At 49.1% G+C, this 24,008-nt stretch overlaps 1 protein-coding gene, 1 long non-coding RNA gene and 1 pseudogene across 2 annotated transcripts; 1 reads left to right on the forward strand and 2 right to left on the reverse strand.

Annotated features, from left to right (window-relative positions):
• Positions 1 to 671: 671 nt before the first annotated feature.
• On the reverse strand, positions 672 to 3,099 carry LOC100389853 (putative protein SPATA31J1). The gene is made up of 4 exons (XM_078364787.1): positions 2,958 to 3,099; positions 2,191 to 2,248; positions 1,583 to 1,642; positions 672 to 812 (listed from the first exon to the last, which is right to left on the reverse strand). Exons 1-4 carry the CDS (start codon positions 3,066 to 3,068, stop codon positions 802 to 804), a joined length of 240 nt encoding a protein of 79 aa, XP_078220913.1. The 5' UTR covers positions 3,069 to 3,099; the 3' UTR covers positions 672 to 801.
• A 6,893-nt stretch (positions 3,100 to 9,992) lies between these two features.
• On the forward strand, positions 9,993 to 16,036 carry LOC118151375 (uncharacterized). Its single transcript, XR_004739599.3, has 3 exons — positions 9,993 to 10,286; positions 10,434 to 10,562; positions 15,900 to 16,036. It is a non-coding gene; the product is annotated as an uncharacterized LOC118151375 (long non-coding RNA).
• Positions 16,037 to 17,171: 1,135 nt separating this feature from the next.
• On the reverse strand, positions 17,172 to 19,864 carry LOC118151374 (zinc finger CCCH domain-containing protein 11A pseudogene; annotated as a pseudogene).
• Between the last annotated feature and the right edge of the window lie 4,144 nt (positions 19,865 to 24,008).

Raw genomic sequence — 24,008 nt, forward strand, 5'->3', positions numbered from 1 at the left:
AACAAAAACAAACAAACAAAAAAGTTGTGATTCTCTAAACTGTGGGTCAGGGGTAGAGCTAGTGGGAACCTGTGGAGAACGGAAGTTTGCAGTCTACACATGGAATCTGCAGTTCTGTTAGGAGAGAATGGCATCGCAAAAGAGCAACAATTCCTGAGCTTCTTCCCTAGCAAAGAGCCCATTTTGGGGGCAATGCTGACAATGATCCAAAGTGTCTTGTCCTCCGGTGGTGGGCACAGCTGATGTTATCCCTCCCATGCTGGCAATTTTCTAAGTGAGTTTGGATCCTCTAGAAGGAAGGATGGACATGAGGTCTCTGGCAGAGGCCTTTGTATTGCAGTGGGAGGTCTCTGTGTGCAGCACTGTGGAAGAGGTCTCTGTGGGGGCCAAGCCTCCCAAGGAAATTTACCGGCTCCAGGGACTGGAGATTTGGACCCCATCTCCGCCTCTCCCAGTCCATTAGAACACATGTTTCCAGCATCTGTGGGGTCCTCCAAGTTGTCCTCGGGAGAGTCCCAATTGTTGGTGGATGTTGGATGTGCGGTGTTCAAGGTGGTGTCTGGGATTTTGGTGTCTTGTGTGTCTGGGAGCTTTGGCACATCCAGGCTGAGGAAAGTGGGACCTCTGCCTTCCCCTGCCTGCATGTGGGGTCTCCCTCGAAGGAAGCCTTTGGTAGGCAGGTGGGAAGATTAGGGCACTGGAATGGACACTGTGAGGAGGTGCAGAGGCACTAGGCTCTAGCAGCCTCCTGGCTCCAGGAGAGGTCCAGGTCAGGATCACTGCAGCAACCAACGCCTCGGATCATGCGAGGGCTGGAAGGCAAAGGCACCCACCAGCTGTGTAGAGGAGCGCTCAGGGGCATTGCACATTGGGCATGTTGTGGCGTCAGTTTGAGAATCAGCCTGGGTGGAGTCCGACCAGGACGCCCAGCCAGGGTTCCGATGTCGGGGAGGGGAACGCCCACGTGGCTTGTGTGAAGGATGCTTCAGGGGATGCAAAGGCTCTGGTGGCTGGGAGGAGCTCGGGGATGACAGAGACCCCAAGGATTTTATGGAGGTGGTTGGGTTTGGTAATAGGGTACCCAAATGTGGCTGGTGTGAAGGGTGCTTCAGGGGACACAAAGGCTCTGGTGGCTGGGAGGTGCTCAGGATTGACAGGGACTCAAAGGACCCTATGGAGGTCTTCAGGTCTGGTGATGGCATGGAGGCCAGAGGAGCTGGGGGAGCCCATGGGGACAAGCTGGTGGGAGAAGCTTTCCCATGCCCTCACGTGGCCAGTGGTTCTTAGCAGGTGCTCATTTGTACACTGGCCCTGATCGGTCTTGGTGTGGAAGGTGATGGGAGCTGCCCTCCCCAGGGAGCTTCCTCAGGCGCCGGCAGCAGACAGGAGGCACAGGCTGCAGCCGGGAGCACTGCGAACCCGTGGCCCACGCCCCTCCAGAGACCCCACGCTGACTTTACAAAGCTCTGCCTACACCTGCCCCAGGGCTTTAGTGACATCCCAGCTGTGACCTCCCCCTCCCAGATCAGCCCCAGGCCCTGGTAGGAAGGAGGACACAAGGGAGAAGGTGAAAGAGCCTCACTTTTCCAGTAGGAGAGTGTAGACCTGAGCATTCTCCAGTTCTTCAGGAGACTTTGGCAAGCTGGAAAGCAGGAGTGGGTTATGGTGTCGAGGGAGGGAACTGGGACTTACAGGAGGCTGAGTGCACTTGCCTTTAGGGGAGACCCCAGGGAGAGGATTAGATGCTTGAGCCCCAGCATCAGTATCAAAGGTCACATGGCCCAAGTGTGATAGCCAGGTGCCCGGTGGGCAGTGCTTTGTCATTTACTAAGTGCTTCCCAACACACCTCCTCATGGGGGTCACGACAACCTCCTGGGCAGAGAGGACAGGGGCAGTCTCAAAGAGGACTCAGCCTTAGCTGAGTTAAACAGCTGCCCACATGGACTTGGAGCCCTTCCTGCACATCTAGGAAGTCACTGGTGCCCTTCCCAATATTGTCCTCCTGGGCAACACCTGTTCCTTGGACCCCCATGCCTTCATCCCATGGAGAGAAATCCCAGATTCCAATTTCCCTCCTAGGAGCTTCCCCTCAGGCCTCTGCAAATGAATTTCTTGGAGATATGGAGCTGGTTCCTAGGGCCAGGTGAAGCTGTCACCTCTGGGGGTTCCTGGGACCTTCAGAGCCTTACCTTTTAGATCCATCTTTTTATTTCTGATCCTGAGCCAGCCCCTCACTTCAGCTTGACCCTGAGAGACAGAAAGAGTGAGGGCACAGCTGGGTCTCAGGCTCCTGTCCCCACAGCTGCAGACCCGTAGTGCTCGTGAATGACACACTTTCTCAGCTCACAGAGCCCTGTGTGCTTCTCTTTCCTTTCACTTGTTTCTAAAGTGCATAACAACATTTTCTGGTTTCCTTCTTTGAACAGCACAGAGGGGTTTTCTGCATGAGACCTGCCCTGGGCGTCCTCAGTGCCTGTTCTCCTGCTTGGGAAACACACACACTTGTGTCCTGCAGGTGCCTCTGAGCTGGCAGGGAGGATTCTGCTTCCGAGGAGGCCAAGGCGACTCCAGTCTCAGGTGAAAGGCTCTCAGGGGCTCCGCACAGCCCCCAGAGCACTCCACACAGAGGCTGGGTCCCAAGGCACCTGCGCAGGAAGGCGGCTGATGAGCTGGGGCTCAGGGCCTGTCCTCCCAGAGACCTCACCCCTCTCATGGTTGGGTCCTTGCCGCTGAGTCCCGGGGTTTGTTTTTGCCCTGACGCCTCCCGTGCACCCCCACAGATGGTGTGGGAGCTTGGGATGGAAATGCTGTACCCACTCCAATCCCTGCCTGCCCTGCTGACCCTAGAGGGATAATGAGACTTCCCATCACAGGAGCCTCTGGTTGATTTGGAAAGTGGAAAAGAGCAGGAAAAATAGAATCATTCTGTGCTGGGTGTGGGCTGAGGGCTCCTTACCTTGGCACCGTTCCTTTTTCTGGGAGGCCCTGAGGACGGTTCCCTGGGAATGCTGGGGCGTAAGAAGGTCAGGATCACCAGGCTACCCACAGAAAAGAGGATGAAATGCATCTTCCAGGGAGTGGGGCAGGGGCTCAGCCCTGTATCACTAACACACCCAGCCACCATCACAGAGCTGGGGCCTCCCCCTCACAAAGGGCTCCTGGGGGTGGGGTGGGCAGGGCAGTGGGAGGAGGAGGCTGAAGCCCGGCCCCACCCACCACCACCCACCCCCTGCAGTTCCCTCCACCCTCCTGGCCTTCCAGATCCCCTCTTCCCACTCCATGTGCTCAACCTGTCAGACAGACCTGGTCTGTTTTCTATCCCCAGCCCTGGCACACGGATGGAACCTGGTTCCCTGGAAATTTCTGCTTGAGCTTTCTCAATTTCATAGTTGTTGAGGATCTGGACTTGTCCCTGGCGTTTCTGTTATTTCCAGAGATTACTGCGCTCAGGATTTCCTCTGCCTGCAATTCTAACCTCAGGTGCCTGGGTGAGGTGATCTGAGGATCAAGATCTGCAGGCAGGGCCTGATTTTCTGTTTTGTAAGAGCAACCAGGAGCACCCGTGAGGTCAGACAGACTGAGGTCAGTGGAGTCTCTGTGATGCTGCTGGAGTTCGGCAGCATCACTCTGTGCTCTCTTGGGACACACTGGCCTGGAAGGTGAAAGTCACAGCCTACTTTTGCTGCCTGCTGCTTGGGTTTGGTCTCCTGACAGCTGTTGGGAAAACTCCTTTGACTTGAGGCAGGGGCAGGGGTGCCGGCAATTGCTCACCTCCACCCCACCCCCAAAAGTGGAGTGCAGAGAATCCCACAGATGCCTAAGTGAACTCAGGCCCCGCAAAGCCCTGTTAAGGGCAGCCCCTCACCCAATCTGCAGGAAGTCATTGGAGGTTGCACCTACTGCAAGTGTCTCTATAGACAAGGGTGATGGGCAGAGAGCCTGGAGGGCCAGGCCGCCCAGCTGGAAAGGCAGCAGGAAGGAGGCTATAGCTGAGATTGTGGGCAGGTATCCTCCAGGCAAGACACAACCTCCCACTGAGAACATAATTATTTTTAACCCCTGAACTTTATCCAATCAACCTTCCTGGGGTAATAAATAAAAATTGGTGCACGGGCTCAGGATCCACAGGGAAGGAAGTGAGCAGGGTCAGCAGAACCAGGGGTTTGGTTTTGTAGAGTAAGTTCAGTGGACCATGGGTTTCAATCTTCTTTTTAAAAGCAATGCCTAGATAAATTGAGGTCCAGTGGAGACCTACATCAAAACTCTGCAGAGTAGAGGCATTAAGGTCCAGGAGTCCAGGTGAGAGCTCCCCGGCCTCCATTCCTCTCCCCAGAAAAGGCCAAGAGTTGGGGAAAGGGAGGGATAGGAGTAGCTGCTGGGGCTTTGAGTTTCTGGGTTTTCTGTTTTTGTTTGCAAGATGGAGTCTCACTCTGTTGTCCAGGCTGGAATGGAGTGATGTGATCTTGGCTCACTGCAAACTTGGCCTCCCAGGTTCAAGTGATTCTCCTACCTCAGCCTCCCAGGTAGCTGGGATTACCCGCGTGTGCTACCATGCCCAGCTAATTTTTGTTTTGAGTAGAGACGGAATTTCAGCATGTTGGCCAGGCTTGTATTTAACTGCTGACCTCAGGTGATCCACCCACCTTGGCCTCCCAAAGTGCTGAGATTACAGGCGTGAGCCACTGTGCCTGGCGAGTTCCTTGTTTTTAAAGGGACTTGGGTCCAATGGATTGTTTTCCTTGGGGCTAAAAGTAAACTCAGTTCCCTGGCTGTTTTGTATGTGTATGTTTGTTTTGGTTTGGGTTTTTTGTTTGTTTTTTCATTTTTAATCTCTCCTTCAGCCCCACCTGCTGAGTGTCCAGTGTCCAGTGAGGCCAGGCCCACTCCTCTGGGACACATTGACCCAGGCACAACCTCCTCCCGTTTTTCAGAGCCGAGAACCCAGAACCCAGCTCCCATCCCTGCATGTCTCTGAGCAGGCTGAGCCTGGCTAGGAGTTCCCCTTCCCAGACCCCAGAAACAGGGCAGAATTTAAACTCCCATCTGTTTGCAGAATGGAAGTCAGAGGTCATTAGGGCCAAAGCCTGGGTCCAGGACTGGTGGAGACCAGCCTCTTTCCTTCCCACCTCTGGCCTCCTTTGCTCTGATTTTTTTTCCCCTGCACTGGCTCTTCTCCCTCCTTCCTTTACCCAGGCTCATTTTGCCACCCCTTTCCCACATGTATACCCTTTAAACTTTGGTGAACTGATTCAGTCCTGTGGCAGCCCTGGGCCAGGCAGGAGTGGGGGATGGCTGCCAATGACCTGTGCCACCAGCACCCTCCCCCAGTTGCTTCATCTTTTCACAGGCTTGCGGGGGGCCACTGAGGAGGACCCGAAGCTCCTCCTGTGAGTATCTGACATCTCGGGAAATAAGAAGTGATAGCATGAAAAGAAGGAGGAATCCTCTGGGCCTGGGGCATCTGTTCCCCAGCAAGGAGGTGGGCACTGGCCTTGCTTCAGGTCCCCAAGGATCTTAGGAAGCCTCCAAGGGGCTTAGACTGACCAACACCACCCTGTGGCCCTCCTCCTTTTCCTGGGTCAACTGCCTTTGGGTGCCAATCTCAAACCTTTTCTTGTTTCCAAATCTGCCAGGAAGGGACAGCTGCGAACTGTACACCCTGTGACTTGTCGTCTGGGTGGAGGAAAGTTGTGGGAGAGGTACCCTGGGGGCCACCTCAACTGGGACCACCTTCCTCCTCTTTCCTAACATACCACCATTCTTGGAAACTGCTGGTCAGGGCCTGGTGTCCTCAGCTGTGATCCCCTTCCCCTACCACCTCTCCTTGGGGCCTCAGTGGCTGTGGCTTGCTGCCTAGTTCCAGTGGTGACTCCAGAACCCTGTCTCCCAGAATCTCTGGAACTGCTTCCTGGATCTTGAGACAGGACCTTTACTACAGTGTGATAAAGCTTCAGAGGCGGGGAGAAGCAGCTGCCATTGCCTGCTGCAGTCCTGGGGTCTTTACCTCCCTCCTTCTCAGGTGCAGGACCCCCTTCCTCACTCCCGGAGAGGACGGAGCAAGAAAGCCTTCCCCATCTCCCCATCTAAGTGAGGCCAGTCCCAGAGCATGATTTCCTTGGGCCCCAGGCTATGTGGAAACCTCCCCCATCCCGGACCCAGGTCTAAAGCCCACTTCCTGTGGGACAGAGCCACCGAGAGCCAGAGAGACAGCGGGAGTCAGGGGGATCACAACCATTTGGTTTAAAGAAAAATTCTCCAAACTGCCTTGTGTCAACCTAAAATGAAGCAGCTGAGGCACTAAATACAATTTGGCCGGGCGCGTGGCTCACGCCTGCAATCCTAGCACTTTGGGAGGCCCAGGTTGGCTGATTACCTGAGGTCAAGAGGTCAAGACCAGCCTGGCCAATATGGTGAGACCCGTCTTTACTAAAAATACAGAAAATTAACTGGGCCTGGGGGTGGGCGCCTATAATCCCAGCTACTTGGGAGGCTGAGGCAGCTGAGGCAGGAGAATTGCTTGAACCTGGGAGTCAGAGGTTGCAGTGAGCTGAGATCATGCCATTACACTCCAGCCTGGGCAACAAGAGCAAGACTTCCCCTCAAAAAAAAAAAGAAATCCGACTGTTGGTGGTGATTAATATAGAGAAGGTGCTTGGGGGCACCAGGGCAGTGGAGGATGGGATTTTCTTCCTGTTTCACATGGGCCTGATGCTTTAGAGCTCATGGACAGGATCTGTTATTTCCTGAGATGCCCACATCAGCCTGGAGGGATGGGCAGGGCAGGGGCCGCCACCCACAGTTGACAGCTCAGGAACGTGAAATGAGGGATTTGAAGTGACCTGCCTAGAGTCACAGCACTCAGGAGTGAAGGATCTAGGACAAGAATGTAGATGATGCTCCGGGACAGAGGTCCCTGAACACCTGAGACCCCTAAGTCCCGGCCTGGACCCTGAACCAGGAGCTCTTTTCACTCCCTTTCTCAAGCCTCCTCCCCAGGGTCTCTTCAGGAAGGAGGATGCTGGGAGGTGGCTAAGTCCAGAGAAGAGCTCCAGTCATTCAAACAGAAACCTCTGGCCCCTGACCTTTGCAGTGAGCACATGACCAGTGACCACCCTGAGGGACCAGGGGTTTGCTTGGCCCCCAAGCTGGCTCAGAACTCAGGACATTCCAAGCCAACTGCCACTTAACAGCTGTGCCAGGAATAAACTTTCCTTCAACTGACCAACTCTGCACGGGCAGCTAACAGAAGTTAACTGAAAATGTGCCATCAGGGCTGGTGCATCAGTGGTTTGATGAATTAAATCTAGGACCCATCCATCTTGCTGACGGCTGACCTGAGCAGCTGCCTGAGCAGGCTGCACCGAGGCCTGCCTGAGAGTGGGCAGCACCTCAGTGAAGACCACTGAATGACTGGAAGCCACGCTGACGACCAGGGCCCTTGAGGTTAATGAGACACAGGTAAAGTGTGCCCAGGGCCATTAGCAGGTGCGGTGAGGAAGAGGGCTATGAGCAGAAAGTGAGCTCCTCGCCTGCTCACAGGACACAACCCAGACACAGCAAAAGCCAAGAGCACAAAACCATGAACAGCTGAGACAAATACTGGCTTCTTAGACCTTAAAGGCAAGCATTTTGGTATTATAGTGACAGAATTAGAACCTGGGAGGAGTTGAAGGAGCTGATGAAAATTTGAAGGAGAGGTCACGCGTGGTGGTTCATGCCTGTAATCCCAGCACTTTGGGAGGCTGAGACGGGCGGATCATTTGAGATGAGGAGTTCAAAACCAGCCTGGCCAACATAGTGAAACTCCATCTGTACTAAAAAACAAATAAACAAACAAACAAAATTAGCCAGAGATAGTGGTGGGTGTCTGTAATCCCAGCTACTCAGGAGGCTGAGGGCAGGAGAATCACTTGAACCCTGCAGCTGGAGGTTGCAGTGAGCCATAAGCCAAGATTGTGCCATTGCACTTCAGCCTGGGCGACAAAGGGAGACTCTGTCTCAAAAAAAAAAAAAAAGGAGGAGAGTTCTTATCCCAAACAAGTATAAAGATACATCTTTCCCAGATAAAAAGAAACAGAAGGCAATGATGTGGGACCTGCAAATTTCATGTAAAGAGACACAGTAAAAGTCAAAATGCATAAGTCTGAGAAGTTTTACAAAGAAATATATTTTAGAATACAAAATTGTTACTTCTTATATTCTCATTGAGAACAAATTAATATCTTAAGAGCATACTTTTTAACCAAAATTTTAGTTTTATATTCGTGTATGTTTAATATTGTAGCTAATTTTAATAATGATATTATAAACAAATCTATCCCCATCAGTTTATATTGGGATTAGAAATTATGAGTTTTTTTTTGAGACAGAGTTTCGCTCTTGCTACCCAGGCTGGAGTTCAAGGGCGCGATCTCGGCTCACTGCAACCTCCGCCTCCTAGGTTCAGGCAATTCTCCTGCCTCAGTCTCCTGAGTAGCTGGGATTACAGGCACGCGCCACCATGCCCAGCTAACTTTTTTGTATTTTTAGTAGAGACGGGGTTTCACCATGTTGACCAGGATGGTCTCGATCTCTTGACCTCGTGATCCACCCACCTCGGCCTCCCAAAGTGCTGGGATTATAGGCTTGAGCTACCGCGCCCGGCCAAATTATGAGGTTATGTGACTGAGCACAGTGGCTCACGCCTGTAATCCTAGCACTTTGGGAGGCTAAGGTGGGTGGATCACCTGAGGTCAGGAGTTCAAGACCAGCCTGGCCAAGATGGCAAAACTCTTACAAGAGGTTCATAATAAGAATTTCATAAGCCCCCTTTATAACCTCATATTTTTTCTATTTTATAACTATTTATATTCATTTAGTTGTATTTATCCCTTAAGATTTTCTTTAAAACAATCCCCAAAACCTTTAAACTAGGCCAAATTCTGTTTCAAATCATGAAATGACTTGTTTTTAGAAATCTCTATTTAGCCTGCTCTAATATTTGGTTTCAGATTTGGATGTCTCGACTCAGAAGACTTTGGTCTGTAATCCCCTCTCATGGGCTGTCTCATACTGCACTTGGTATCAAGATTCTCCCGATCTGATGAAGGCAGGGTTGTTTCTTCTGGATTTATTCTATGGAAAAGTGTGCATAAAATTGGCATGGGAAACTGGAGGACATTTTTCTAAATAGAAATATTTAAGGCAAAAATCTTGATAGAAAAATCTTTGTATTCTTGATAGAAAAATCAAGAATACAAATTGAGTCATAGAACTCTAAAATGTGTACATCTGTAGATAATCTGGAAATAAAAATTGGGGGAAATAAAAAAATTAGAGAGACATTTTAAGTACAAGTGGCCCATCTGAAGAAACTGCAGCGAGAAGATGGAAATGAACATAGCTTCAAGGCAGGAGCAAAGGCTGCCTCCCATCTTGACTAGTAGTCTCCCAGCTATGTACAGTGTGAAATGGCAGTTCGCAGAGTGGCAGCTGAAACAGAAGGCGAGGCCTACATCATGAGATGAGATTGGGTGCATTCAGGGTGGTGTGGCCGTAGACAAGGTCTCCATCTTTTGATTTCTTTCTATTTCATTTGAATTAAGATATGCAAATCTCACCATGGACATTATAGATGAGCCACAGAGTTTATTGGTGGGCAAAGGTATGTGAGAGCCCATTACCAACTTGGAACTGGTTCCAGATGGCACCCATAGATGACAGCTTCAGGGACAGACTGCAAGGCAGAGAGCATTTTCCTCAGGAGAAATGCTGTCTTTTAAAAAGAAGGTAGAATTTGCAACCAAAAGAAATTGGTCTAGATAGAAGCAGCTGGACACCATAGTGTGGCACGAGTTTATTTGAACATTTTACGGTGACATCACTGAGGTCAAAAGAAATGAAATTCCCATCTCAGACAAAGACTTTACCAAGTGACCAGCTGGAACTTGTTCTGAGGAAGTCTCTCCGGTCCACTCCCCTACCAGGTCATTCTGGAAACCTAGGAAATGTAGAGTCACTGTCAGCCATGGGAGCTGCTGAAGGCCCTCTGGCAGCCCTGGGTGCTGAGGACACAGGACTGCTGTACGAAGGAGGTGGGGTAGGAGCAGGGGCTGAGCTGCTGCTGGGCCACCCTCCTTGGTGGTGAAGGAAGACAAAGGACACCATCAGGAGAGCCCTGGGGGACAGAGCCTCGGGTCTCTGGCTAAGGCACCGTCATCACTGTGAAGTAGGCAGTGTTCACAGAGGCAGCACACAAGTGCAGGGCATGACTCCAGGACAGGGTCTCTGCACAGAAAGAGGCCTGGTAAGTATCCTCTTTTTTATAAAAAGGTTACTATATCACTTAACTTTCCTAAATAAACCTATGCTCCTACTGCAGTTAACATCCATTTTATTGGACTTTAAGCCATGATGGTGAGCTATTCACAATATTTATTATTTTAATCCTTAGTTGCAGACTTCAGGAGCAGACGGGACAACAGCAGCAAACACGGAGGGGAGCCCACGCACTTCTCCCTGACCCTGAATCAGAACCCACACAGGAACCTGCATTCGTGTGGGACTCAGCAGAGTGCAGAGGGTGAGCAGGAAGCCTTTTCACACTCGTGCTTTCTCAGTACAGGGTTGTGTGCATCAGAACATCACTGGGGCACCCAAGATGGGCTGCCCAGCGCTGAGATATGGAATGAGAGGGAACAAGTAGGACACGACCCCTGCCCTCACTGATGGGCCATGGCCAGGATCCCTTTACCCATGGGTAAAGGGATCACAGACTTTGGGACTGATGATTCCAAGCCTATCTCAGAAACCAGCAAAGTGATGTCTTATAGGTCAGAAGGGAGATGTGCAAGGAACACCTGGGCTCTGGGGCAGCCCCTCCCTTTGCTGAGCTCACCCTGCACTGGAACTGGCTCCCCTCCCACCTCTGCTGCAACTAGTGTGACACAGCTGCCCTGGCCAGGGGCTGTGAGACTCCTCCAGTTAAACGGGATTCTGGGATACATCAACCTCGGCTAACACACACCAGCCCCGTGCACACAACCCCAGCCCACATCCAGATAATGCAGCTGCTCTCAGGGACCGCAGAATGTGCCCATCGATCCTTATCTGGAGCAACCACTTCTCCCATCACAGCCTAGGTCCCCATTCACAACAGGAAGCTCAACTCTGGCTGCCTGTCTACAGCAAAGCCAGCGAGACACACATTCCTCATCATCTGGATTATTCATCCACACAGGAGGGATTCCCCCATATCCTTCTTGACTCTTGAGGTTTTCTGTAATAAAAGAAAACATATTGCTGTGAACATCAGACCCTGTGGTGTCCTATGTGCACAGGTCTTTTCTTCACTTGGTGACATTAGAAAACCAGATGGGAAACAGTGCTCAAGTCAAAGGAACACAAAAGAACAGAACAAGCCAACTCATGCTAAAGACGTGAGTTTTTCTTGGAGGATGTTTCCTCTAAGTCCATGTTGCTTGGCAATTAAGTGATTCTGTTCCAAGGAGAAAATTGAGCTGCTAAGGAAATTGCTCACTGGCCCACAGTGTGTGGTTGATGCTGTCATTTTCCCCTGCTCCTCCCCTGTACCTGCTGACAGTCACTCTATCTTCCTAGTTCCAACAGAATATACCCTAGTGGAAGAGTTCATCTGTGATATCTCACATGAGAATGACCCACAACAACAGTCAGAGGTCAGGCCACCTGGTTTGGTCAGGGAAAAGGTCTCTTTATCTTTTTGAATTTAAGTAAGATATGGGAATCTAACCATAGTATCACAGGTGACTCATTCAGGGGTTTCACAGGGGAATTCTTAGTGAAAGTCTTTTCCCCACTGAGGCCACACCCATGTCAAGCAGTGCCCCTGAATCATTGATGAGCACCACTGCCAAGGTGCTGATGGTCACTCTTTGTCCTCCTAGTTCCCATGGAGGATCCAGTAAAGGAACTTCACAATGACAAGGAAAAGGAGGCTGTATGTCACGTGAAGGCCAGACCCCCTGCATTTGTCTGAGGAATACAGTTGCTTTCCAAGCTTCATCTTTCTGAATGAGCCTAAGAGATGAGACTCCGACTGTATGTATTATAGACAACTCATACAGTATCCTTGGATGGGGGAATTCTGAGTGACAGTCTGTTCCCCACTGAAGCTCGATTTCAGACAGCAGGAAAAAATCATGCTGCTGCTTCCCTAAAATCCACTTGTGCTGCTGCCATGTGTATCAGTCATTCTAGAATATTTTATACTTGGTAAAAAGCAACCTTTGTTCAGGGAGAACATCTCGTTCTAGCCAAAATATTCTATATATTCACTAATCTTTTGTTTTAAAGACAATAAAACAAAATTTTGAAAATACTCAATTATTATCTCACTTAAAGTGTTATTTGTCCTTGCACTCAACCTTCTCAACGCAATGTCTGCATGTGTCGGGAGTCTGTTGCTGCTCACAAACACTGGCTCTGACACTGGGACAGCCCATCATGGGGGCAGCAGGTGAGGGTGCTGACCCTCTCCATCCCAGCTGTGCAGGAGGTTCCTGCAGGGTAGATGGGTGGGAGGCAGCACTCAAGTTGTTCCTTGAGATTATATTCGGTGCTGAGTCTTCACTGTGTTTACTCCTCAACTAAAGCATTATTATTGTTATTTTAATAGAGGGTCTCTGTCATCCAGGCTGGAGTGTAGTGGCATAATCTCTGCTCATTGGAACCCATGCCTCCTGGGCTCAAGTGATCCTCCCCACAAAGACTCCCAGGTAGCTGGGACTACAGATGCACCACCACACCCAGCTATTCTTTTTTTTTTTTTAGTAGATATGGGGTTTCACCATGTTGCCTAGGCTGATCTCCAATTCCTGGACTCAAGTAATCCACTTGCCTCAGCCTCCCAAAGTGCTAGGATTACAGGCATAAATCACTTGCCTGGCCAACTGGAGCATTTCTAAGGCCTATGATGATCTTGTTATTAAACACAGTAGAGTATGATTATTCTCTGCTTTTGACCATGAGCTGAGAAATGATCCCACCACTGCTGCCAAAATCCCGTGAGTGCTCTGTGTGTTTCACATTAATGACCACAGCAAAGTCCATTGTAAAATGTACCTATTCCTACCCTGGGTTAGGCAACCTTTGAGACCTCCCTACAATGACAAATGTTTGGGACCTCTCTAAGTTATCATATTTCCACATGCACACATAATGCCAAAACTCCCTGGCATAATGATGAGTTATACCAGGGCTGGCTGGTGAATGCACAATAGTAGTCTATTGCATCCACCCTCCACCCATTCCTGAGTTCACATCTGCCTCTTCCATTTAGATCGAGACAATAGTAGTCTATTGCATTCACCCTCCACCCATTCCTGAGTTCACATCTGCCTCTTCCATTTAGATCGAGAGCCTGGGAAATTCATCTCTGCACCATCTCTATCTGAGGAGTGAGGATATAACATTTACCTTTGTTTACCTTGAGGTACAGCTGTGGTGGAGGATGAATGGGTTAATTTATGTGAAGTGTGCAGTAGTGACACAATGTTTTAGACAGTTTTTCTGAATTTTCTGGGAAAATGCGCATACACTCCCAAAGACATTCCCAATCACTCCACACGGCTGTCTCCTCCATACCTCATCGCCCTGAGGCACACCACCCTATTCCATCTAAATGGCAATTCTGCCTCCAGGGACTCGAGGGGATGGTCATCGTTCTTTACTGGATGGGCTCAGTGTTTTTACACCAAACTGTCCAAATCTCCTTTCTGTCAGGAAGCTCAAAGCAAAGCGGCCCTCCAGCAAAAGTGGTTCCCCAGGAGGTGCGGGTTCCAGTGAGCAGAGATTGTGGATGTCTTCCAGGGGATCCTCAGTGGGCACTAGGAGGACAGAAGCTAGGAACTGTGACTGTTTGCTACACTGAAGATCTTTCCTTACCAAAGGAATGCTTCAGAATACACACCCTTTTCTTTGGTGGGTTCCTCAACCTGCATTGAGAGAAAGAAAAACACCATGAGCTACAGACCACCCTGAGTCCCAAGTGCACAGGTGTTTTCTTCACTTGGTGACATTAGAAAAGCAGATGGGAAACAGCATTCAAGTCAAAAGAACACAGAAGAAGAACAGGACAAATGACTAATGCTGAAGTTTTTCTGGAGGATGTTTCCTCTCAAAGTCATGTGGCTTAGTGGTGAAGTGATTTTGTCTCAAGGAGAGAATCAAGCTGTTGAGGAGGAAGCTCACTGCCACTCAGTGCGTGGCTGGTGCTGCCATTTTTTCCTCTGTCTTTTTTTTTTTTTTTTGAGACGGAGTTTCGCTCTTGTTACCCAGGCTGGAGTGCAATGGCGCGATCTCGGCTCACCGCAACCTCCGCCTCCTGGGTTCAGGCAATTCTCCTGCCTCAGCCTCCTGAGTAGCTGCGATTACAGGCACGCGCCACCATGTCCAGCTAATTTTTTGTATTTTTAGTAGAGACAGGGTTTCACCATGTTGACCAGGATGGTCTCAATCTCTTGACCTTGTGATCCACCCACCTCGGCCTCCCAAAGTGCTGGGATTACAGGCTTGAGCCACCATGCCCGGCCAGTTTCCTCCTGTCTTAAATCAAGCTTCAGTGGGGAACAGACTCTCACTCAGCATTCCTCCCACAAGGACACTGTATAAGTCACTTATGATACATATGATCATATTTTATTTTAATTCATTAAGATAAAGCTAAGAAAGTAACTTTTTCTCAGACAAAACCAGGTGTCCTGACCTTCAAATGCCATGGGGCAGCCTCATCTGAGCTCATTGGTGAGGTCTTCCTGGGGATCCTCAGTGGGAACTAGGACACAGAGTGATCGTCAGCACCACGGTGGTGTTGCTCATTAACAATGCAGGGGCCACTGTTAGTTGTGGGTGTGGACAAAGGGCAGCAGGTGCAGGGGAGCAGGGAGGAAAGTCTTTATAGCCCAGGCTGCCTCATCAACGTGAAATAGCCCATCTCGAAAAGGACACATCACTCAGGGCAGGGGGTGTGTCCCTGCTGCCTCTCAGGTCTCCTGCCTCCTAATCTGACCTGAGCTCACTTGCCCTCCCTTCCTGAGCCCTTCCATGGTCATTTCCTCCCTAGAATACACCTGTGCTGCTGCTGCTGTGAATATCATCCTCCTAGAGGGTTTCTACTTGACAAAAAGCAACTTTTCTTTAAACGGAAGATTTAATTCTAACCAAAATATTCTATTTATTCACTAACCCTTTGTCTTTAAGACAATGAAACAAAGCTCTGAAAATATGCAGTTTTCCTCCCATTTAAAGATAATCTCTATTTAGCACCTACTGTCTGTCCTTCCATTCTCTTTTCCATATGCCGTGTGTGTGTCTGTGGAGACCATTGCCACTCACACTCACACTGGCTCAGACACTGGGACAGCCCATCATGGGGGCAGCCTGTTATGCGGAAAAGACCCCATAAGTGCCAAGGCAGGAGCCAAAAGCCTTAGCCTATTTCCATATAGATAATGAAGAGGAAAGTAACAAGAAATATAGTTGTAGTAGTTATTAGCTATTGATAGGTAATCTTAGTCATAGGTGATCTTAATTCTTTTTTTTCCCTACATCAGTTTTATTTAAAACACAAACAAGTATTTCTCTTTCTGAAAGGGCAAATGGTTCAAATAATGCAAAACACAAAACACTGACTAATACAAGTGCTTTAAATATGAAACAAAATTATTTTTTTTTTAAAAAGGAAAAGAATAAAGAATAGATACAAAAGGGACCTGGAATCTGTAAGCTGAGTCCAAAAATGAAATAAGTAGAAAATCTGTGGTGAAACCTGAACATTCTACTCCTGCTTTGGAGAAGGGCTATCACACGACATTCAGTCAGCTGAAGATGGAGTGGCAGAGGTATGTCTATACATTAATTTCAAGTCTTTTTTGCTGTGCAGGATGATCCGGATCTTCCCAAGACTGAATGGTCAGTCCTGTGGCTTTCTTCCTTTTCCATATTCCCAACAAAGCTACGTGAAGTTCAACTCTTGATGAGCCACTTACAACAGCAGTTCCTTAGGAGCCAGCATGACAGATGGGTCAGATTTCCCTATGAGAAACAAAACTGGCCACCTAGAGCAAAAGAGCAAAATGGACAAGTCCTTCCTTCCTCCTCCTTCTGATTATATACGACATATCTCTTTTCAAGACTATTATTCCCATCATGCTTATTCCTTCACAAATCTAAACCTTGAGGTGACATGAAGGAAATCAACATCAAGAAAAGGAAACTCAATTCAGAAATGAAGAAAACTGGCAGATATACAGTACACCCCCAGAGCATCTCAATATCCCTGGCACAGCACAATTCAGTGTACTGCTACAGCCCACAGATAAATATTGGCAACTTGAATAAGCTCGTTTTTTCCCTCAGGTGATCAAAGGCCACCAAATAAATACTGGGCAACAGGAGTTTGTTGGGAGAGTTAGAAATAAAAAATTAACCAAATTTTGTCCCTGTGTTAATTCAATGCCAGTAAGGAGGCAAGTACTGAAGAAGGGACAAGGAATACTAAAAAAGAATTCCTCTAATCATGTCACCATCTCATATAATGAATCCAGGGAATCCCAGAAATAGAAAATTAGTTTCAGGGGACCCCTGAGGCACTTTAAAGGCTTTTTAAAAATTACAGCAATAATAAATTAGATATTGCTCTTCAGAGGCTAACAGAGCAGCAGAAGCATCAAAATCGGGTCCAAAGAGTTATGCCCACATTACAGGCTTCCTGGGCTGCTCAGCCCTCTTTAAATCTTAGTTGAATCTCTAAATACCTTTAAAAAGACATACAATTTCACACAGACTGAGTGGGTATTTTTGTTTAGTGGTAGCATAAAATTTGGTCCTTAATGGTAGCAGCTGTCTTCATCCATTTCAAACTCAGGTAATATTAAGTACATCAAGACAACACATAAAGAATACAACAAAGGAGAAAAAAGCCAAAACTGACAAACACCTCAAGGAGTCACTCAATTCGCTTGTACCCTTTCACGTGGATCTCCCTCTCAGGCTCTTTTTTGTGGAGAGACGGGTATGACAGAACTTTTTTCTCAAAAGATGATAAACAATGGCATCAAATGGACAAAATGGTTATAAAGTAACTTTAAAAATCTGACCCCAAGGAATCCAGGACACATACAGATAATTCAGAGGTATACTTCTGATTTGGGGCAAATTCTAGACTAAAGAAATGATCCTCTCAGGTAAATGTTATAATAGATGAAACTAAGTCCAGTTTTTTGGTGAGTTTTTTTTTAAGTGTCCTCACTACCACCTTCAGCTATCAATCATTTCTGACAGCTCAAGCAGAAGGTCATCTTCATCCATCTCAGGATCCAGGTCAATCTTGGCTTCCAATTTGCCTTCTGAAATCTCCCATATTAGTTTCTCAAAATCATCCTCCACAGAGAGTGGGGGTTTTCCTGTTGAGGCAGAGCTGAGTCGGTGAGTTTTCATGCTCATTTGAGATGAGGAAGGGCCAGACACCTCCAGGCGTGAAGGATCTGAAGAGGACTGGGTTGGAGGCCAGCCAAGACTGTCTCTAGGATTTCCTGCTTCAGGCACAGTGGCTGATTTGTCCTCAGAGATGAGCGGGACAACAGCCACAGCTGCTTTTTTGGCTGGGATTTCCTGTAGGACACTGCTAGAGCTCAGTGGCTTCACAGCAGCAATGACAGCAGGGTGCATCTCCACTGCCTTACGTTTTGGGGCCAGTTTGGGGGATGACACAACTTTAACCACAGATGGCTTCACATTCACTTTGGGGTTAGCTTTACCCCTTTTTTTCAAGGTTTTTTCTGCACATTTCACATTCAATACTGAGTCTCCAGTCCCTGAGGTTTCTACCTCTACCTTCTGGGATGACCAAGTGGGAAGCCGCTTGGTTAGGTGCCGTGTGGCTCCTGGCACAGCAGTGAACAGTGGTTTCTCTGCCACTTAGGTATTGCAAGAGCCTACATCTCCCCCAAAGAGGTGTCAAGACGGATTTTTCCCTCTCCTGCTGTTTCTGTATGTGTTTCTCTCTCATGGTCTCACATCGCTTGACTTGAATTTTAGTAATGTCAATTCCTGTGGTCTCACCTGAAGGCTCTTTAACTTCTGTTCTATTACTGCTCTGAGAATCAACTTCATTTCCTTCCTGAAATTTCTTCTCTTCTTTTATCCGTTTTTTTTTTTTTTGGTGATTCGCAGCAGCTGCCTTGCCCCTGGAGTGGCCTCATGTTGAGACGGGGAACTGGTGCTGCCCTCAGACCTCTGCTGCACCCTCAGTGCCTTCTCCAGTTTAATTTCCTCCAGTGTCTTGATGTGCACCTCCTGCAAAGACTTTGTTTTACCTTCAGGCTCCTCTGATTGCCCTTTGCTGGCAACAATGGGTGGGAAAACTACTGTTTTTTTAATTTCACTATCAGTCTTTAGCTTGATGCAAGTTGCATCCTTTTTGCTTTTTTGTCTCTCTGCTTCCTGCTGCCAATGTTTTTTTTCAGCCAGGACCTCAGAGAAGGTTTTGATACGGATAGTGGAGGAGCTTCTTGTACCTGAAGTAGAATCTTCAGTTTTTGAAGGTTCTTTCCTTGAGTTTAGTTTGCAATTCTCCACGTTTCTGACTGGCTCTTTCAAGAAGAATTTCTTCTAATGGTCTTCACATGGATCTCACCAACTTTATTAACTTTCTCTGTTGCCTCCTCATTATTTGGACCAGCTGACATGGTCCAAATCGCTCCTTCAGAGACTTGGAAACTTGAGCTTTCTTTGGTGTTTTGTCAATGTTCGTTTCTGGAGCTTCAACCTTCTTCCCTAGCCTCTGTGCCAGGCTACGCTTTAATGGAGGATCACTGTCACCACCTGCTGAAAATTTTCATTTCCCCAGTCTCTCAGTAAGACTCAATCTAACCAAGGGTTATTCTCCTTGTTTGCTGGAGAGTTACTGTCCTCACCACAGTCCTAACATTTTCCTTTTCAGGACCTGGAATGGGCTCAGGATGGAGTAAAAGACTGGAAACTCCTGAAGAACCCTCACCTTGCTTCTTAGATTTTTCCTTCATTTTCTTTGACTTAATTTCCTCAAGAGTTTTTATTCCAAAATTCAAACATTCACCTTGCTTCAGATTGACTGCAGGTTTCCGGGCAGAAGTCACTCGTAATCCGTTGTGAACTTCAGGAGTCGGTCGCAGGGTAGGTGTTTTGGTTTCATCGCCTTCCTCAGAAAACTGATCATCATCATATCATCATCATCATCATCTGCAGCATTAATTACAACTGGTGGATTCGTGGGGCTAGGAACATTTTCCGAACTTTCTACTTTCAAAACACTCCACAGCTGAGGGGAAGGATTGGACTGAACAGACAATTTGTTCTGCTGAACTGAGAGTTGGTTAGCCTTCACTTCCTCTTCTGGTGACTCAAGCACAGTGGGCAACACAGTTTTGCTCAGGTAGGAAAAGGCCATCAACATATCGTCCTCTATTGTGATGAAAAGCACAGTTTAATTTTTGACATCCCGTTGGGTGATTTTCCCAATAACAAGGAATTTCACTGCGTTTTTTAATCAATCTCCATGTGGCGAAACCTGCACACCTGTCGAAAACAGCGCCTTTCTTGCCATAATGTGCAAACAGTTTCATTTCCTAATGCAACTTCACAGTGACAGAATGGGCAGCTGTCACCTTTGGTACATGTAGAATAGAAAAAAAATAGCAGTCTTCTCCTTGATTAGGCATGCCAGGTAGAGTCTTAGATCAGAAGTGACTTTTGGTAACAAGCCACTGCTTCCTCAAAGCAAAGACCAGGCTCCAAGTCCTCATGAAATGGGTTTAATCTTCCAAATGACAACTCAATCACAGAAATTGTCTTTCAACTGTAATCATTAGCTGGTTGCTCTCAACAGGAACGTCTGTGTCTTCATTGAGTTCCAATCTATTACGCACTTAATATTAGTGAATTTTCCATGAATTTTTTTGGCAGGGAATATCCCAAATCAGAGAACAGAAACTTTACCGAACGGATGACACTATCCCTGACTCCTGCTTGCTGCCATGTCTTTCTTCTTGCTTGGCCGCTGCTGTCCGTCGTCCTCCGGTGATCTTAATTCTTTTACTGATGCCTCTCAGGTTGGATGTGTGAACCTGGGGTGATATTGTGAAATGAATGACACTAGGCAAGATTCTCTAAGTCCTCTGTCACCCCCGCATAAGGGCTGCTGGAGGGCACCTGGGCTGTGCGGCAGCGTCAGTGCTGGGAAAGCGCCCACTGTTTAGCCAGCTAGGGAAGGAGACGTCCAATATGACTGAGACATGTCCCTCCCCAGAGGAGTTAGGAGAAAACTCTGCTTCTCCAGGCTCTTGTGGTGGCCTGATGCTGTCAGGGAGGCCCACAGACATCCAGGGGCTTAATTGTCTCTATGTGATGCTGTGCTTCAGTGGTCACATTCCATGTCCACTCTCAGGTTCTGCTTCTGCACCTGGTTTCTTCTGTCTTAGAAAAGATAATCGGTAATAGTAATATAAATCTTAATGTTTTAGTTCTTTCTTAATAAGTATGAAAAAAGGGCTGATGCATTATACTCCTTACCTCACTTCGGGTGCCAGAAATTCCTGAGCCCCCACCTGTATGCCACACCCTATTTTACCCTGCCCCACCAAGGCCACGCCCTACCTATGCTCTACCTTCCCTGCCCCCAGATTTGCAACTCAATAAAAGTGAGAGCATCCAGGCATTCCAGGCTACTGGTCTTCGAGATTTGGGTAGCAGTGGACCCCTGGGCCCAAACTCTCTTTTCTCTATCTCTGTGTCTTGTGTCTTTTAATTCTACAATTTCTCATCTCTGCACCAGCAGGGAGGGTCTCACAGAACACTGTAGGGCTGGACCCTACAACCCATGGGGCACTGACCCTCTCTAACATTGGGCTACAATGTTAGAGATTCCAGCAGGGAAAATGGGCTCCAGCCTAATGCCCAAGTTGTGTTTTGAGATCATATTGGGTACTGTCTCATGGGTGTGTGTGTTACTAAGCTGGAGCATTTCTTTCTTTTCTTTTTTTTTTGAGATGGAGTCTCACTCTGTTGCCCAGCCTGGAGTACAGTAGCGAGATCTTGGCTCACTGCAACCTCCACCTCCCAGGTTCAGTCCATTCTCTTACTTCAGCCTTCTGAGTAACTGGGATTATAGGCACCCACCAGTATGCCCAGTTAAATTTTGTATTTTCAGTAAAGACAGGATTTCACCATGTTAGCCAGGCTGGTTTCAAACTCCTGACCTCAGGTGATCTTCCTGGCTTGGCCTCCCAAAGTGCTGAGATTACAGGCTTGAGCCGCCACACTGGCCAAGCCGGGGCATTTCTAAGGCTTGTTGGAACCATAATTTTTGTTTTGGTTTAGTTTGTGTGTGTGTGTGTGTGTTTGTGTGTGTGACAGGGTCTTACTCTGTTACCTAGATGGAATGCAGTAGCACAATCATGGCTCATTGCAGCCTCAACCTGCCAGGCTAAAGCAATCCTGCCACCTCAGTCTCCTGAGAATCTAGGACTACAGGAGCACATCACCACACCTGGCTAATTTTTGTATTTTTTGTAGAGATGTGGTTTTGTCATGTTGTCCAGATTGGTCTTAAACTCCTGGGCTCAAGTGATCCTTCTGCCTCAACCTCCCAAAGTGCTGGGATTACAAACGTGAACCACTCTATCAGACCCAATCATATCTCTACATACAATAGGATGTGTCCCTGATTATTCTCTGCTTTTGAACAGGAGCTGAGAAATGACCCCTCACCACTGCAGCCAAAAACTCCGGGAGGGAGACCAAGGCTGGGAGAAAAGGCAGGACCCCAGGGGCTGCCAAGTATCCTCAAGCCTGGGTCAGGAGGGGGCTCATCCTCCAAGGTCCCCTGGGGGAAGTGGAGCCTGCCTCTGGGGGCACAGCATCCTTCATTCCCAAGCCACAGCCTGGCTTCCACTTTGATGTGGGAGTCAGGTGGGCTCTGGGAGACCAGGAATCTTCTTACCCCTCTCAGCCCCCAGGGGTGCAGTGCCTGTGTCATGGCCCTCAGGCCCCTGCAGGGAGAGATGACCCCACTGCCCTGGTCCCCTGTGGCTGGGACCAGGACACACTCCCTGGCTGGCAGCCACTGGACAGTCCCCCACACATTGCCACACACATGTGGAAGAAATCATGACACAGGGTCTTGACTGGGGCCTCTCCCTGCCATGCGACAGCTCCTGAGGTCCCTGCAGTGGTCTCCCCACTGCATCCCCAGCCTTAGTGCAGCCCAGTGCTTGGGACAACCATGTTGGGAACTCCCAGCTGTGCTGGGTTCTGGGCACCAACCCAGTTGCTGGCTGGTGCCTGCTCCTGCCAAACATGTGCCCTGCACGTCGCCCATAGCCAGTGTACTCCCAGCCAAGGCCAGGTGGCCAGTGACCACAGGCCACTGCCCAGAGCAAGCAGAAAGGTGCTTCTCAAAGCCAGGGCTCCCCCGCTTGGCATTCTGGGCCACCTTTGCGCTGGCAAGTGCGGGAACCCGCATCCAGCAAGACTTACCCTAACTGAGCAGCTGCTGCAGCACCAATGTCGCCTTTGCCATCCCCAGTGCACACTGGGGCCGAAGCTTGAGGGATGGTGGCTCTGGCTGGCGGATCTCTGCGGTGAGGTGTCTGCCCCATGCCTGCCCAGATGTGGCCAACGCGGGAGTGGCACCTCTGGGCAGGGACTGCAGAGCACTCAGCAGCTGTGTGTCCTGCTCTGATCACTGTTGGACCAGGTGGGTGTGGGCTGTTCTGGAGGAGCAGGAAGGGGCAGCGCCAGGTGGTGGGTGGGAGCAGGGGATGGCTGGGCTTAGCTAGGAGCAGGGCCACAGGTAGGAGTGGGGCGAGGCGGGGCAGGGTTAAGAGTGTGGCAAGGTAGCAGCCAGGCGCGTGGGAGCCAGGCAGGTGCTGGAAAGGCCCCCAGTAGCTGGGTCTGCACACCTCTGCAAGTACAGCAGTTCCTTTCACCAGATGCACCCTTTCCACGGAGTCCCTGGGTGGTGCCCTTTCCAGCCCAGGTTTTCACAGCTTCCCTCCCTGGGGCTAGCTCAGGCGTCCGACCTTTCCTTGTCAGGCCCAGGCCATGTGTTTATACCCGGCTTAATCAGAGAAAGCCCAGGTGTTCAAAAACATCCTCATCAGGTCCAGCCGAAGTCATCCTCATTTGGATCCAGTCCAGGAGTTAATAGTCATCCTCAGTGGGATTAGCCCAGTTGTTCACAGCAGTCTTCATTGGGATGAGTCCAGGTGTCTGTCAACAACCATCCATATTGGGCCCACACAGGTGTCCATAGCCATCCTCAGGGGGGCAGCCCAAACTTTCACAGAGGCCCTTATTGGCCCCCGGCCAGGTGTTCACTGATGTCTTCATTTGGCCCAGCCTAGACATCCATAGCTGTGCTCATGGAGACAAGCCAAGGTGTTTACAGCTGTCTCCATGGCAATCAGCCCCAGTGCCAAAACTGCTCTTATTGGCTTAGCCAATAAGTGTTTTCAGCTGTTCTCACTGGACCCAGGCCAGGTGTTCACAGCTGTCTTCACTGGCCCAGCCTAGGTTTTCATAGCTGCCCTCACTGGACCCAGCTCAGGTGTTCACAGCTGTTTATTTTGGGCCAAGCCCAAATAATCCAAGCTGTCCTCATAGGGCCCAGCCAAGGCGTTCAGAGCTGTCCTCACTGGTAGCTAGCCCAGGTGTCACTGCTTGTCCTCACTGGGACCAGACCAGTGTTCATAGACATCCTCAGTGGGACAACCCAGGTGTTCAATGCTTACCTCACTGGGCCCTGCCTAGCTCTTCATAGCTGTCCTCATTGGACCCAGGCCAGGTGTTCACAACCGTCCTCATCAAGGTCAGCCCAGAGGTTCACAGCCTTTCTTATTTGCACAAGCTCAGATTTTTATAGCAGTCAATAGCAAGGCAAGTCCAGGAGTTCACGCGTCCCCTCAATGACATCAAGCCCAGGGCTTAGAGTCATTTTCATTGGCCCCAGACA

This window comes from Callithrix jacchus, chromosome 2 (assembly GCF_049354715.1).
Source record: "Callithrix jacchus isolate 240 chromosome 2, calJac240_pri, whole genome shotgun sequence".
Lineage (NCBI taxonomy): Eukaryota > Metazoa > Chordata > Mammalia > Primates > Cebidae > Callithrix > Callithrix jacchus.

Coding starts and splice junctions, on each gene's coding strand:
- LOC100389853 (XM_078364787.1), bottom strand. CDS start 3,068: ATGCATTTCATCCTCTTTTCTGTGGGTAGCCTGGTGATCCTGACCTTC. Junction 2,249..2,957: donor GAAAAAGGAACGGTGCCAAG/GTAAGGAGCCCT, acceptor TCTGTCTCTCAG/GGTCAAGCTGAAGTGAGGGG. Junction 1,643..2,190: donor TAAAAAGATGGATCTAAAAG/GTAAGGCTCTGA, acceptor CCTGCTTTCCAG/CTTGCCAAAGTCTCCTGAAG.